This window comes from Mixophyes fleayi, chromosome 12, assembly GCF_038048845.1.
Source record: "Mixophyes fleayi isolate aMixFle1 chromosome 12, aMixFle1.hap1, whole genome shotgun sequence".
In the NCBI taxonomy this organism is placed as follows: domain Eukaryota; kingdom Metazoa; phylum Chordata; class Amphibia; order Anura; family Limnodynastidae; genus Mixophyes; species Mixophyes fleayi.
Window position 1 is genome coordinate 37,672,346 of NC_134413.1, and position 17,551 is coordinate 37,689,896.

Below are 17,551 nucleotides of genomic sequence, written 5' to 3' on the forward strand. Positions count from 1 at the left end.
TTTAAATATCCATCTAAAATAGCGAGCATGGATGTACCTGCAATCCAACAGTTCAGCAGACAAGTACAGAGCTGAGAAATGAGTGCTACTTGTCAAATTAGAGGCTGCTCTTCTCCTCGCTGCACTTGTCTTTTTGTCCCCAGAAGCTAATGAACTGCTCCTGACTCATTACTCAAAAAAACAAAATAAAGAGGCATTTAGCATATATGAATTGGATTCAGTGCACATCCTAGTGGAGTAACAAGAGTTCTACTCCAACCTACCCTGCCGTTAAGTGACAATGTGATGGATGGTGGCAAGGGAGGGACTAGTGAGTTACGTCTTGATGCCAGCTTGAGAGGAGAGTGGAGATGTCATGACTGAATTCAAACATGGAGCTTCCATAAGTAAGCTATTAATTATACAATACAATCTAATAAACTAGAACACTCTAGGTGGTGAATACATTTCTAGTCAAGCCAAGAACTTTGATTGTTATTTACAATTTTAGAATGCACTGCTCAAAGAAATCTACAGTTGTGTTACTGGGTAATTCACCAGAGACAGGAAAGGGCACATATACGCACACAACAGGAAACTTATTTTGGAGCTGGTCTGAATGAGGTACGGTTATTGTGAGGACTGTGGGGGAGAAAAATACGTCCACCCATGTAGCGACACTTCACACTCTTTGAATATAACCCCCAACCTTTCTTAGTCTAATGTTACAGCTTGAAACAAAACCCTTAGATCTATCATTTCTTCATTTTTCAGTTTGGATCTGGAAAAAGTAAAAAACATGCTAGTAAACCATTGTCAAAAAGAAGACTCCCAAAACGCAGTTACATTTTAAAGATGGACGTCTGCTATTCTTATGAGGCAATTGCTGCACATCATACCACATACATGATGCCAGAGACATACATGACAACACAATTTGATCTATTTATCTACAATGTGATTTGTTTAAAACAGTTACACTGTTACCCACTTAAACAAGAAGCAAATAATATCGGATAAATAAGATTATCCCAGGAGAAGAGAATGTATAATATGCGACTGTGATGAAACGAGTTTGATAACACAGACTGTCCCTTACTTCTCGCAAAATGTGGATTATAGTATGTACTTTTTATAGCCCATGCTTTTGTTTCCCAGCTCAAGAGTACAACTGCAATGTTTAATTACATATGGATAAGGGGACATTGTAGCTCATTGTAAATATGTATATTGTATATTGTTGATATTGCAGTGAAGCTGTTATTCATTGTTATTAAAGTGAAGCCAGGTGGGTTATGGGTAAGGATAAGATACCAGGATACAGCTGAGGGGGCTGTAGTTACAACCATTATCCCCCTCCTTTCTCTACAGGAAGCATGGAACAGCTGGGGACCCCGTGACATCACAAACTAGTGTAAGGGGTTAAATTCAGGAGGGGTTAACTTATCTGATATTTGGAGGTGGGGAAGGCCAATTAGTACCCATTGTCCTCCATAGGACTTCCTGATACATTGTCGGCGAAACCACAGGGGAGCTTCTGTTGAATAAAAGTCCATCTCCACTCCCCCTCCAATCCCGATCCAGCACCCACCAATGTTTAAAGAGGGAGAGCCAGGGGTTTGCTGATGGAGGGGAAAACACAGTGGAAATTTGATCCTAGATATAACGAGAAACTCCAGGGGGAGATGATTTTATTCTGTGATTTGATTCCTGTAAGGTACAAGATCTGGTGTTGACTTGCTGTTCTCTACCAGTGAAATACATCGGGAGATCCATGGGTCATCAAGTCAGTACAGCCAGGTGACTAACTCCTTAAGCTAGTGGAGTAAGGGATAGATAATGTGGTGAACCTGCCTGGCATTTATTTATTGTGTATATATAATATTCTAGTGATTGTTTTTATTACAATATATGTATTGTTTTACTTTCTAACTGCATTTGCCTTCGTGACTATACAAACCTTAGAATGTACTGGGATAGGCTTCCCTGGCATAATAAGGCACCCCTGGGTGGTTAGCAAGTGTGAAGTGGGTAGAATTGGGACAGAAAACCCAGTATCTTTACAGGGACCAAGAAAAGTTATGGTATAAAGTGGCTGTGATTACTGCAGTCCATAAGACCAGGTACCCACTGGCATTCAACGATTCTTTTACTCTCGCTCGGGATGTCACTGAATAGACCTTACTATATTTAACTTAGGTTAATCATACTTAATAAAGCAGGCAGTGTTTGCAAAAACCACTATGTTGCACATATAGAACCGCAAGTGGGCAGGGGATCATTGGAAACAATGGTTTCCATTTTCAGGACCATTTTCATGCGTAGAAAAATGTATCCCGTCTTTGTGTGGTTCTTGGTGAAGGCCCAGCATTCGTTAGACTCTGTGCCTTAGGAAAGCCAGAACTAACCCTGACTGATAGAAATTTCCTCTGAAACCTAACACCTGAACAATGGTAATTACGCTCAGTTGGAGATGCTGTAATCTCCAGGTGGTGAGACCCTTTCAATATTTACATTCTAGACACTACGCCTTTCCCCTCTCAAGAAACACATCACCAGACCACTGAAGCAAATGAGTCTTATTGCTATGAAGGTCCCCTTTCTAAAGGTATGATCTTATCGCTATACAATTTCCTAGTAAATACGAAACGGTATCCTACCCCTAAACATAAAATTAGCTGGGAAAGGGATTTGGGTAGGCTTACAGACAAGGATACATGGTCAGGGAAGCAGTGTCAAGTGAAAGTGGTGAATTGGGCTCCTATCGCCACACCTGGTGAACCTGCCCTAAAATTGCCAGATTTTGGGACAATATAGCCTCTCATATTCAATGTTACTTTCACATCTATTTCTAAAGAGCCATGGTCTTTCCTTTTGTGTCTGTCAATTGATGGCCTGAATATATCCTCAAAAAACTGGCCATCCAGATCCTCAATGTGGCTAGATGTCGAATAGCAAGTCAATAGAAAAAGCCAGAGCACCCCTCCCTACAGCAAGTATACAGCAAAATATGACACCTCACAAACATGGAGAAAGTCTCAGCTTATCTGATCAATAAATCCCACATATTCACACAGACCTATAGTATTACTTCAACACCTCATCCAACCAAAACTCCAATACCAGAGGACTTTCAGACCTTCTTTGGTAGGTTACTGCACATTGGCTGAAGTATGAAGAACCTCCCCTATTGATGTATTTATTCTCCCAGACTGTTGAGGTTCTTGGAGGTGGTTCCCAGTTCGCTTTGCCTCCCCTCCTCCATCTTTTCCTCATTATTTACCTTTACTGCTCACCATAATTGGCACACAGGCATTTACTCAAACCATTTTCACTCTTAAGTACATGTTGATCGCTATTGTGGTTTCTCTATCTTCAGTATAATGGCTAGTTTGATAGCCCTGTGTATAAATGTTACCTAAATATCAAAATAAAATTGTTAAAAAAATTGGGTATGAGGGTCTCTATAGCTTGACATCTCCTAAAATCAGACCACCACTAAATAACATAACTAGGAAAGTTTTTCTAAATGAACCATATTGGAGGGTTCAATCATATTTAATGTTACAGTACATACTAAGAGACAGGAACTAATCAGATGTTAAATTAAAATTAGCTAAAGAATTCATAGTTAAAATCTTATTAGCTACTATGGCAGAACATCCCTTTTTCTTTAGATCAATTTTAATACATTTCTTCAGTGGGCTTCATTTAAGAGGTGCAAAAAGGTTGGGGCACAGCACAAAATTCTCTTTGGTGGTGGTGTTCTCCTAGATTTCCACCAAAGCACATGGGTTTATGGAGTAATAGCAGAGGTGCAGGTTTGTGTCATCCAATGGCGAAAGATAAGCAGAGTTCTAGTAAACTACTGTAGGCGAAACAGTGTAAAAACAATATTTTACTTTGTGGAGCAAGATTATTAAAATTTAAAGAGTTGGGGAGGGCGCATTTTTAGCGGCATTACGTAGTGTGGAAGGGCTTACAGCTATTGTCACTGAACAAAATCAAATATTTTTTAAATTAAATAATTTTATTGATTTTTTTTCAAACAGTACAGAAAAGAAAACAAAAAAACATGCATAGTTCCAATATAAGACGTATACCACACTAATTCCATACATTAAACGTTGTATTAATACCAAAGCAAATCTGCAGTGTGATGCGTCGAGACATATGCTTATCTATCCTGGGCACTGTCCGCTCTGGAGCGGAGGTGCCGCTCATTATATGTTTTAAATGGGGCGTATTTCAGCATTTTGCTCAATTTAAAACATTGTCAAAAGAAACCAAAGTGACCCCTGTAATATGTCCTGATGTCCCCTCATTTTCATAATTTAAGACTCAAATATGGTTTAGCAGAGCAGAATTTCAGGAGAAAAATGTAAACATTTTATTTATTTTACTCCTCCTTTTTACACACTTTGTTTGTACAGGGTTCTCCCGAGACCGGAGAGTGGGTGTGTACCTTGGTGTGTGTCGGACGGACCATCTAGGTTTACCGATGGAAAGCCAAGGCTTTATGCGCTATGCATCTAGAGCTCCTTGTGAAAAAAAAAAAAAAGGTCCACTGTGTTCTGAGTATAGTCACTTAAATCAAATTTTTTTGCAAAAATATATCAGTATATTGGGAAATGTCTTGTTGGTTATATGTGTAATATATATTAACATTGTTTCTACATATAAAGTTGTAAATTAAAAGATTAATGAGAATGGTTGCGGGAAGGTAATGGATGGCTGCAGGGGAGGCGGTAAAAAAAATGGCTGCAAGTGACGGGAAGAAGGTAAGTAAAATGAATATGGTGGGGGCGGTGGGGAGCATGGTAAGGAAAATGGCAGCAGGGGGAGAGGTAAGGAAAATGGCAGCAGGGGGAGAGGTAAGGAAAATGGCAGCAGGGGGAGAGGTAAGGAAAATGGCGGCAGGGGGAGAGGTAAGGAAAATGGGGGGAGAGGTAAGTAAAATGGCGGCAGGGGGAGAGGTAAGGAAAATGGCGGCAGGGGGAGAGGTAAGGAAAATGGGGGGAGAGGTAAGGAAAATGGCAGCAGGGGGAGAGGTAAGGAAAATGGCAGCAGGGGGAAAGGTAAAGAAAATAGCTGGGGGGGGGGGGATTGGTTTCAGGGGGTTATGAAAATGGCTACAGGGGAAGAATGTGTTGTAAACGACTGCAGGGGGGGATAGCTTAAGCGGGAGAATAGGAAAATGGTTGACGGGAGGAGAGGTAATGAAAATGGCTGCAAGGGGGAGAGGTAATGAAAATGGCTGCAGGGGGTGAGGTAATGAAAATGGCTGCGAGGGGGGTGGATGTAGTAAAGAAATACTAGTCAGATGGGACGGGTAGAGGTTTGTATTTGGTTATAGCTCTTTGACCACACATGTTCATATATTGCCTATATAACCTGTGCTATGGATAGTTTTATCTGGTAATAGTGGAGATAAATAATGGCGTGTTTGAACTAAAGAGCCTGGTCATTCAGGGTGTATTAGCCTAGAGCTGTCAGAACCCTTAGTCAGGCCCTGAGTGTAAAAGTGCCAAAACTTGAAAGGTTATCCATAGGTCTCCTTACATTGTTTTGAGTGAGCTTACTGTGAGACAGAAAAGATACATGCTCTTTTAATTAGCATTGGCAATCTAGATCAAATGAACAAGATTTGGTTAGACACAGGAGATTTTAGGCTCCTGCTCTGGGGGTTACACGGTGTGCACTTAAAATTGTATTAGGAGCGTGTTAGGCAAGCAAAGCACAATTGCAGTGTAAACTCTGACATAACACACAGCTTATCACAGATATATACGGCTGCTTCAACTAGCTGTGTGTGTCTGCAGCCCAGATTCCTTGCTTCTCTTTGAATGAAAACAAGTTTAATTGTGTATTGATCTAGTAATTGTCTACACTCACAGACTCCAAGTTTTTGTTTATTTTATTTAACTCTGAAAGGATAGAAAACAAAGCATTGTTGATTTGGTACTTGTAGGCCTTAAAACAACAACTCACAAAAGTTCACATAAAAACAGAAAAATTACGGGCCCCACTACTTTTTAATTTGCATCAATCTACCTACTTGTCCGCATAGCGCATTTCAAAGTTAACATCAACAGTCCCAATTTGTAAACACTGTCGTAAGATTAATCTGCACCTACATTTTTGGGGTTGCAAAAATGTGCCCAGTGAAAACAGTAAAATCATATAAAAAAAAGTCCAACCTACCACCCCCTTCATTCACTGAAACTTTTACGCTTTCCTCCTAAACTACTGTTTGGTTTCACGTCATGTATGTCTTAACCTTATGATGCGAGCGAGGGGAAATCAGAACTGCCCTTAATACTCATTTAAAGCACAGAGTCTAATTGCTCCAAATTGAATTCAGTCATTTCTGTAAGTAAAACAAGCGTTTCAATTATTCAAGCGTTTTTTCAGGCAGTGACAGCAGCGATATTTACAACAGTTCAAAACGCTTAATAAAAACTTTATCCAATTGAGATGCATTATATTTCAGCAGAGTATTTTAGGTGCTCATTATAAGCTATGAGATTTACATGTACTGCAACAAAAACATATAGAAAAAAGGAATGAGCACTTCACAAGCTGAAAATAGCGCTAGTGTTGTTAGCACCCAATAGTAACGATGTTCCTGGATATGACTGTAATACACATCACTGGTAAAGGAGTAACAAAGAAATCCAGAAATCGTACTACTGCACAAAGATTCAATCTTTAAAAACATTTTGCAAACCCTATGGAGCGTTTAAATAACATGGTGAAATATACAGAAAAATGCTGCAACACAAACAACTAATTCAATGTTAGCGTTAACTTCACTTCAACTATGCTGGAAAGACAACAGCTATACTTTGATTGCTATGAATTATGGCACATCTGTGGACATTGTACCCTTTATATGGGGTGAATGAAAATGAGAAGAAAGTTAAAACCAGGATTGATCAATAAATGTGTAAATGCTGTATCAGGAGCATTAGGGTAAACTTACCATCATCAAAAGATTATGTTAATTATGGAAACAAGCAGCAATGTATGTGTGTTCATTGCATACACTGGCATCTAAACCAATTTGAAAAATGCGTAGATTCTGAGAACCTTATATTAACAACCACAAATTGCACAAATTGAGTCTATTATTTACAATAAATTGCTAAGCATAGATTTCATGAAAAAAAAAGCAGTAGTGTATCTTTCTGCACAACACGTTTAACTCTGACAGCCAGATATATTAAAAAAAAAAAAAAAAAAAAGAAGAAGCTATAAATGTAAGATCTTGAACACGGTCATTAAAAACGCCTGTTACAGTGTGTACACAAAACCTTGTCCTCACATTTAACATTGCAATCGGAGCCTCCTTGCAGCATAGCGGACTATGTACCGAACGCTACCACTGCAGGCAACACTGAAATTGACGCAATGTGAACACTTTTTAGAAGCACAGGTCCATTCACTTACAAAACAGCCCAAACCTCATAAGCGGCAGTAAACAGCATTTCTAGCGAGCCAAATACACAGGGCTGAGAGCAAAAAGCAGAACTCAACGAAATACAGCTTCCCCTGCCACTTGTGCTTTTAGAAGCCATATAATTGGGACAGATACCATCTACACATTGCTGAGCAAGCACTGAAAGGAAAGGCATTCATCATTTTAATTGCATTGTGTTTAATTATTATTACCAATCCGTGCAGGAGTTGAAATAGAAATTATTAAAATGCTGAGAAATGTGGTAAGGTTATTATTAGAACTTTGTGCTCAAGGCATTTGCTGTCTAAACTACTGAAGGACAAGCAGACCACACTAGTGACCATTCTTCTTCATCCTATGGGTCGTGACACTGGTATATTCTCAAGGCAATGCACCTGTATAAATCCTCTAGAATGTAAGGTCTCGCGGGCAGAGTCCTCTCTACCTATTGTCCCATGTCTGTCCAATGTCCGACTCCCTCATACGTCCCGTTATTCATTTTGCTGCACTCTGTGTGATTCCCCATAGCATTACTTACACTCACCTGTGCTATTTATATGTATTAACTCATCTATTTGTTACTTGCTTCTATATCCGCTGCAACGGAATCTGCGGCACCTTACAAATAAATTAACAAATAATGATAATACTCAACTAATATTTAGACTCTAGGAGCCAGCCCAACAATGTAAAAGCCCGTCATTTTTAACAAAAATAAATAGCGAACCATATATATATATATATATATATATATATATATATATATATATATATATATATATATATATATATATATATATATATATGTATATATATAGCCCCCAACCTCTTCACATACCGTGCACCCCTCTTACTAATTACACACCTATAATATACATCATAAACCTTCTATATCCCCTTTTTCATCTCATGCCTCTATTCTCTGTCCATTCCCAATGCTCCCCCTAAATCCTCAAACTCATTCACACCCCCTCAGCCTCATCACTGCCCACTCAATATCCCTCCTACCCTCCTCTCAGCCCCTTATCAACATGTACTCTTGCAATATGTAGGCGCATTGTAAATAACTTCACAAATAATCTGAAAAACAAAGTTTCACTGCAGCATCTTCTATCAGCAGTAATACCTTACTATGGAACATAAACACACAAAGTATTAAAAATATGGTTTCATTCTCATTAAACCTCAATTATTATTCTTAGATTTCTATGAATTCAAAGAGGCAAAGCAATTTTTGCATACCTCAAAGTGTAGGAAGAAACTTAATGAAGTCTTAGAAGGACTATATGTGGTATTTTAGTAGATAATATCATTAAAGAATTCTGAACGTCTACAGAATAATTAAAAGGAAGAAACACTTTTTGTGTTTTAGCGCTTTCTATATACGTTAAGATTCAGATCAACAGTTAAGCTGCTCATACACAGGGAGAGGTCGTCGTACAGCCTGAGTGCTGGGGAGCAGATCTGTTTCCAATTAGGTCACCCACATGAAGCCGGATTACATGGTGCCCAATTAGAGTGTTCAGCAGATAACCACACACACACTGATTTATCAATTGTTGTCCCAAGCATCCAGCAACTCAGGAACAATTTGGTCAAAAAATGAAAAAGTGGATGCCCAAATTGTCTTGTTTATGTGCACTAAAAAAAAAAGCCAGCAATCCCAAACATCAGTGAGAAGAGATCTGGTGCTGTACCCTGGAAGAGGAGCAGGCTACACATCAAGATATTGATACATTTAGATAAAGAGATGTCGCCTAATCTGACCTTATTACAGTTTCTATAGTTCAAATCATTACAAATGTTCAATGATGGAATACATAATGGTCACAGACCACTAAACACCTCAATATGATTTTCATCTTATACAAGCAACATTCTTAAAACTACAGCCTTGTGCTTTGATATGGTCACATGACTTTTCAGAGGTACAAAGAGATAAAGGGGCTTAATTTAGCGTTAGGAGCAAATCCAGCTAAAGAGGACAAACTATGTTATTATGATACAAGGGGTATAGTGCAGTTTTTATTGTTCATGCAGGGAAAATACTCTCTGTTATTACATGAAGCACAGCTTTACTTTTGCACTGCGATATAGAGTTGAGCTAGGACACCCCCATCCCCAATTCTAAATGGGGCCCAGAGTAATCATCCCCATCTCTGGACTGCACCTGTAGAGTATAGCTTCTAATTTATCAAAAACATAAAGTAGTAAAAATTACCCAGGCCCTGATTTTCTCACCAAATACATTACATTCTGGAAACAGAAAACATTTTTTCACTATTTTCTAGGGGATCAAATTCAACTTTACGAGATCAAATTATGTGTAAAGAAGATTAATATCTTTAACCATGAGAACAGAATGCAATACTGGAATAATATACACAAAAAAAAAAGACAATATAGTATAAAAAGAAATATCTTAATAGACATCACATTTACGGTCAGTCTATTAACTTTACAATTACTCCACTCAATGAATTTTGCTTTACTGGGTCTGATACAGGCTAATCTGCCTGCCTTGCCCTTGTGCTGGCTGACGGGAGTCGGATAGAAGTAGGTCCAAAGCAATCAGACCGCCTGACGTTGACAAATGGCCAGGCTGCGGCAGACTTGTGGAGAGGGAAGGAGGGAGGGAGTAGAGAGACATTCACTTTAATCTCTTTCTTGATTAAATCTAAAGCCGTGCTGTTCTGACATCATGTGATTTGCTCACAGAGCGTCGGCGCGTTACAGCATGCTGGGTATAAAATGTTACATTTCCAGTGCCTTAAAAAGCGTGCAGGTGAAGACAAAATCAACTTGGGTTAAATAGCTAGAACTACCCTAAAAAAATAAGTGGGTGAAGTCACAGTACATCTACAGCATCTGTAACACCTCTCTTTCTTGTTTTAATTGTAAATAATTTGATGACCATTGTCAGTGCATAAACAGTAGCTAACACACAATGCCCAAATAAACAAAAACTGCAGAAAATCCCACTATTATCTGTGAAATCCATACTGATCCCATTAATATTGCTCCAATAAGAATATACATTTCATTTTATTATGATTTGAATACCTGCATGTTTCTAGGGCATGTGCACGAGATAATAAGTGTTTATAGTAAACAAATAAATATATCTAACAACAGAATGATGCACTTGGTTAGCACCAACCCCAGGGCAACATTCAAGCATCTTAAATCTTTTTGCTACAGAAAGAATATTTACCTGCCTGTAAAATACATGAGCTAAGCATAGCGATCCTATTAATGTACTGTGAAAAGCGAGCCAGGTTTAACTTTGCATGCTATGGCGCGCACAATGGAGCTTTAGAAGCGAGCTGCATTACAAACAGGAAAGATGAAACCCACAAAGAATTATTTGCTGCCTTTCTTCTTTATTGTTAGATTACCTATGTGCCTAAAGGCAGGACTCAAAAGGTAAACATAACACCAGGTAATAAAAAATGCAGGCGATGAAACGGTCTTTTTTTCACCAGACTAGGCAAATATTTATGGCGTAGTTGACAAACTCATGCCTAGTAAAAGAAGCAGCAGAGAGAGCAATTACCCTGATATTCATGGCTCACTTTGAATATTGCACTGAACATTACTCATAAATCTTTTACGAGAAGATCCCCTGAGCTCACTTAACAGCCAGTTTTAATCATGCAGTTGACATGGAGAAAATAACAAAATGTATTTTTTCAGTGGCAAATTAATTTAAGTTTGAACCTCCTCCTGAAGCGCTGCTCTTTTCATCTCTTCTCATTTTTTTTTTTTTTTATTATTATTATTAGTAGCAGCAGCAGAGTATTTCCTCCTACCCTCTTGCCGAGCCCAGCGTTACTGTGCGGGAGGAGGATTCCAGGGCGGAAGGACAAAATAACAAACACAAGCAGAGAATTCACAAGCAGAACAAAGGCGTTTAATGTTAAAGATGTTTTATTTCTTGTGATAGGCGGATAGTGGGGCTGTAGGAGAATACTCATCTGTGGATGGGTCAGGCAGCTTCACTTAAAAAAAAGATATTTGAAAAAGGAAACATTGTCTAGAAAGATATTATGTTGGATTTTATGTCATATATGAGTGTGTGTCTGTCAACATAGAAACATTGAAAGGCAGACTGATTTCTATATATCTGTAAAAGAACTAAAGCTAGAAGGTGAACATTAGCCTGTGAACTGGACAAATGTGGTTATGAAAAATTCTGAGTGCATTTCCAGGTTCATTGTCATATACAGGGCAGCCTAAGTCCCCTGCATGATGAATTTGTGCCAATTCATTCTGTAGAGCATTTATGAGGTCAGGCACTGATGGTGGTCGAGAAGACCTGGCTCGCAATCTCTGTTCCAGTTCATCCCAAAGGTGTTCCATGGGGTTGAGGTCAGGGCTCTGTGCGGGCCAGTCAAGTTCTTCCACACCAAGCTCATTAAACCATGTATTTGTAGTCCTTGCTTTGCACTGGGGCACAGTCATGTTGGAATAGAAAAGGGCATTCCCCAAACTGTTGTCACAAAGTTAGAAGCATAGCATTGTCCAAAATGACTTGGTATGCTGAAGCATTAAGATTGGCCTTCACTGGAGATAAGGGGCCTAGCCCAAACTCTGAAAAACACCCCATACCATTATCCCTCCTCCACCAAACTTCACAGTTGGCATAACGCAGTCAGGCAGGTAACTTTTCTCCCGGCATCAGCCAAACCCAGACTCGCACATCTGACTGCCAAACAGAGAAGTGGATTCATCACTCCAAAATCATACTGGTAGGTCAATTGGCTGCTATTAAATTGACCCTAGTCTCTCTCAATGTCTGTCTGTGTTTGTGTGTTAGGAAATTTAGACTGTAAGCTCTAATGGGGCAGGGACTGATGTGAGTGAGTTCTCTGTACAGCGCTGCGGAATCAGTGGCGCTATATAAATAAATGGTGATGATGATGATGATGATCACTCCAAAGAACACGTTTCCACTGCTCCACAATCCAGTGTCAGTGTGCTTTACACCACTCCACCTGACGCTTGGCATTGGTCTTGGTGATGTGAGGCTTGCATGCAGCTCCTTGGCCATGGATACCCATTCCATTAAGCTCCCGACGCACAGTGTTTATGCTTACATTAATGCCAGTGGAAGTTTGGAACTCTTCAGCTATGGAATCAGCAGAGCGTTAGTGACTTTTACTCACCATGCGCCTTAGCAGTCATCGACCCCACTCTGTGATTTTACATGGTTTTTCGCTCCGTGGCTGAGTTGCTGTTGTTACTAAATGCTTCCACTTTCGAATAATATCACTTACAGTTGATGGTGGAATATCCAGCAGGGATGAAATTTCACTAACTGTCTTATTACAAAGGTGGCATCCTGTCACAGTACCACGCTTGACGTCACTGAGCTCTTCAGATCGACCGATTTTGTATCACAAATGTTTTCAAATGGACACCGCATGGCTTAATTTTATACATCTCTGGCAACGGGTCTGATTGAAACACCTTATTTCAATAATTAATAGGTGTGGCCAAATACTTTTGTCCATAAAGTGTATGTGGGGCAAAACTGAAATGACCATGTTGGGGTTGTAGCATCAGGGTTTTAGAACAGTGGGACATCCTTAGCTGGTTCTCCATTGACACCACATCTACCAAATAAATAGAGGAGTCTCACTTCCAGAAATACTGCCCCCACTGCATTTAAATTGTGCAGTGGTAACAGTGAGTGTTATAGTGTGTATAGTGCTTTGAAAAACTATTGATCCCAAATACCCTGTTTACACTTTGTTGACGCAGATTTTGAAGGCGGTACTGCAAGGTCAACTGTGACAATGAATGAGGTGTAAAGGAACATAATGTACGTGGGTCACAAATCTCCAATCTCAAATAGAGTCTTCATGGGGGGATTGCAAGGAAAAAAATAAAAACCATATCCTTGTCCTTTCAAAGTTAGTACAATACCATCTAGGAGATACTACTGAGATGTAGCAGAAAGCCTTGTGAGCAGACTACTATAAAGTGGAACGTTTTAGCCTGAAAACTAAGAAGTATGTATGGTGCAAATCAAACACAGAACAACAGGCAGGTAGCACCATATCCAATGTGAATCATGACGGTGGTACTCCATGTTGTGGGGACTGACACTCTTGTCAGGTCCGATGGGAGATGAGTGGTAAAATTACAGACAAATTTCTAAACAAAAACGATTATCCTCTGCCAAGCTCAAACTGGGGAGGAGATGTCTTACAACAGTACAACTGTCCAAAGCCATAGCAAGAGTGCCACTGGAGTGGCCTAAAATTAAGCAAATAGATGTCTTTGAGTGGCCCAGTCAGATCGCTGCTCTTTATCACATAAAAACCGGTGGAAAACTATCCATCTTGCTGTCCTTTACTGCTCCACACATTTGCAAAGAGGAAGGGGCAAATACTGCCCTATGTATGTGCTCCCCAAACCCAGTCCTCAAGTATCCATAACAGAGCATGGTTTTCTAGGTCACAAGTGAAATAATTAGTACCTGTGGATCCTTCAAAATGTATTAGTCAGTAATGAATACACCTGTGATCCAGCAAGGAGATATGTAAAACATGCAGGGGTCCCTGAGGACTGGGTTTGGAAAACACTGCCCTTTGTCAATATCCAAAGGTAGTACAGATTTATCCAAAAAGTCTACTGGCTGTATTAGCCGATAGAGGTAGCTCAAATAAGCATTGACCTTGGGGGGAGGAATTTTAGCCAGACATTCGGGTTGACATCTATCTATATCGTCCAATATCCAAACAATAGAATCTCACCAATCGGGCTCTCCACATTGTTTAAAATCTGTTCATTTCGCAGACAGTCAGAAAGACCTGACTGCATTGTGTGAGAGCTCCAATAGAGTCTTTTACATACAGGGGATACTGGCGCTATAAGAAAATTTGTAATAATAATAATAATAATAATAATAATAATGTACCATGAAACAGCAGAGCAAATTAAGCATTGGTGTTAGTCTACAAGACAATGAGGATGGTAGTGGTCCCATACAGTCCTCCCTCTAGTTCTCACATTACCTGCCATCTAACAAGGCGATTGGCTGCTGTGTGTAGGAAAGTATCTTAGCCAACCTCTGCCTCTCGAATCTCCCTATGAAAGGCCCAACCAGATCCAGTGACTTTAATCAAGATATTCAACGCTGCAAGTGTATGACGATGGAAATTATATCTAACTACAAATATGCACACACACATTATACTCAGCTATCATTATTATAGCAGACATACAGATTTCCATACCACAGTATATTCCCACTCTAGGCAACCCACTATGGCCCATTCTATAATATTCCCTGTGTATTTATTTCTGCTTCCGTACTACTCTTGTTCTTTGTCCTAGAGCACTCCTCTAACCATTCATTATACCCTGGCTCTTTGCTGTTGGATTATAGTTTAAAGCCTAAGTGTAGTGAGATGTTTTGATGTGGCACACAGGCTGAAGTGCTTTGGACAAAATACAGCACGATAATATCTCATATCTTAGGTTCACCAGTGAAATATTTAGGAAACAAAACATCAAGAAATGATTGTTATTCTTAATAGTGTGAAACAAACAAATTCAAGCTATTGTTTTGTCATGGTATTTATATGTTAAGTCAACCTTTGTTTGTTAGTTACGTCCTCTGCTGAAACTCAGCAAATGTAAAAAACAATTGAGCAAATATCTGGAGCTATCAAAAGGTAGAATTATCCTTTATACAACCCCACAAAATATGTAGCGCATAATACGGCAGCCATTATAAATGTATATTACTGCTGCTTTGTAATCCACTACATGCTTATGAATGAAGAATAACCTCCTAAATGCATTTTATTCAACAGTTGAAGTGTCAAAATCACTATGTATATGCATAGGAATATTTACTACATTTTCTTTTTTTCAAGTTAATTAAAATAGTGAAACTACACTTATATATTGCAAGAATATTCACCAGTTTTAGCTTCGATAATGGGCGGTGCGGTTAAACTGAAGTGTAAAAATTACGCATATATATATATTGCCACAACTTTCCCTCCTATTGTACCTCCTATTTTCTCTAACTTAAGTTTATCCTTACAATTCCCCAATAGAAATACTACTACTACTAATAATAAAAATAAAAATAAGGTTTCCAGGGACATTTATTTATTGGGGAGGATGGAGATGACTTACGTGTTAGTCCATCTTGGTCTTGGAGGAATCTCTCCAGAACAGTCCGAGCAATAAGTGCTGGAGAAAAGTCTACCTGTAAAAGAGATGTCAAAAGAGTGATATCTGTTTATTCTGTTATCACTGTAATGCTAAATGTCTTCTGTCTATATTACAACTGTACATGACGTATCCAGGACATCCTTGAATACGATGACTCTAAATATTATTCCTGGTAAAATACTTTATAAATAAATATAGGCTTAATATCTGCATCTGCTACATCAGCAGTTACAATCAAAATTAAACTTTGTCAATTATAAACAACCAACATGTGAAAATGCTGTTTCTCAAGATGTACCTGCCCTCTACTTCCATGTCACTTATAGCTAAATATAAATCATTTTTGCCTGCACTATATTGATTTTATATTATCCCATGTCACTTCTATGAAAATACAGACCTCCCAAGAATTAGAATCATAAAATCGGGAAAAGTAAGCCCCAGTCCCATTCTGTCAAAACTTCACCCCAAATGCACACCCACTTTAGATTAAGCCCTACCCCTTTTGTAGCCAGCAAACTGGTATGTACCACCAAAATCGAGAGTTGGGAGGTATGATCAAATACAGAACCTGCAAGAAGATGTTTAGTTCTCACTAGACATCGGGTATCACCCTTTAGACCAGTGTTGGCTAACCTGTGACTCTCCAGGTGTTGTGAAACTACAAGTCCCAGCATGCTTTGCCAATATATAGCAGCTTATTGCAGGAAGGGTATGCTGGGACTTGTAGTTTCACAACACCTGGAGTGTCATAGGTTAGCCAACTTTAGACCAATGTTTCCACTCATGGCACTGCACTGCAGGCTAGGAATGATCACATACACTTGTATTGAGAGGCATCATTTAGAGTTGGACATACACATTTTTTGCATGTAATAAGCACATTTCCATAGTGCACATGAGCACCAATAATATTTATATTTTTCTATGCCTTTTAGGAGATATATCTCTTGTGCAACAATACGCAATGAAGATTATGACTATTAGCAGCATTATCACTATTAGATTATACAGACTTCTCCAGCTGCTAGTATTTAAATCATGGTTGTCCAACCCAGCATGCCTGTAAAAGTGGCCCAGCAGGAGTTTTGGTTGTGGCAAGGGGGCAACACTGAAAAAAAAAATCCTGCAATAAAAAAAAAAAAGAAAATACTTTCCCTGCGGTCACGCCAGCTGGAGCTCCGGCTCCCTCCCTGGTCTCCTCCTCCGTGTGGTGCTCGCAGTGAATGTCGGGGGTGACGTCATCACACCCGACATCCATTGCGTAGCGCAGCACAGGGGAGTCACCCGCGCGAACTATCAGCAGCAGTGAAAGATTATCCAGTATCTTATTGTTGTTACTCTGAATTTGGACTTTCTGCACCATGCAATTATGAACTAGCTGTGTTCTCTGTATATATCTAATATAAATATTAAGAGATAATTGTATTTTTAATATTTTAAACCATTTTAAATGTGCAGTGCTGAGTAGGGTGAAAATATCACCCACTGTTACCCTCATCGGAGGCTGCTCCATGAGCCATTTTTCCTGCCACCCTATCTTTAAATCTCTGTAGATTTCTATTAGTCCTCCTGATGCTACCTATATCGGTGACCATTTCAAACTGGTCAATAAAAAAAATGATTCATGGGTGCAGAAAGAGAGGGAAAAAAAGTTTTTGGCATTTAATTCCCTGAACCCCACTAAGGGACAGATGCAGGTAAGTTCAATTGTAGCTGGTAATGGGACTACTGCTTTAATCATGATACTGCAACAGGTTTCCTAACTCTTACTAACTTCATTTCCAAGTAAGTTTAATATGTTAACTATGTTTTCTATGGTTTTTTCGATGATCAGCTATCGTTAGTGTTAGTGTATTTTATGTGCGGCCCAAACCAACTCGTTGTCTTCCAATGTGGCCCAGGGAAGCT

General features: G+C 39.2%; 1 protein-coding gene across 2 annotated transcripts in view; it reads right to left on the reverse strand.

Moving 5' to 3' along the window:
* Positions 1 to 17,551, reverse strand: part of CDIN1 (CDAN1 interacting nuclease 1) — a 228,768-nt gene that overhangs the window by 138,193 nt on the left and 73,024 nt on the right. For both annotated transcript variants that reach the window (XM_075193261.1, XM_075193262.1), the window contains one exon: positions 15,602 to 15,674. In XM_075193261.1, coding sequence (XP_075049362.1) covers positions 15,602 to 15,674 — 73 coding nt within the window. The remainder of the gene's footprint in view (positions 1 to 15,601; positions 15,675 to 17,551) is intronic.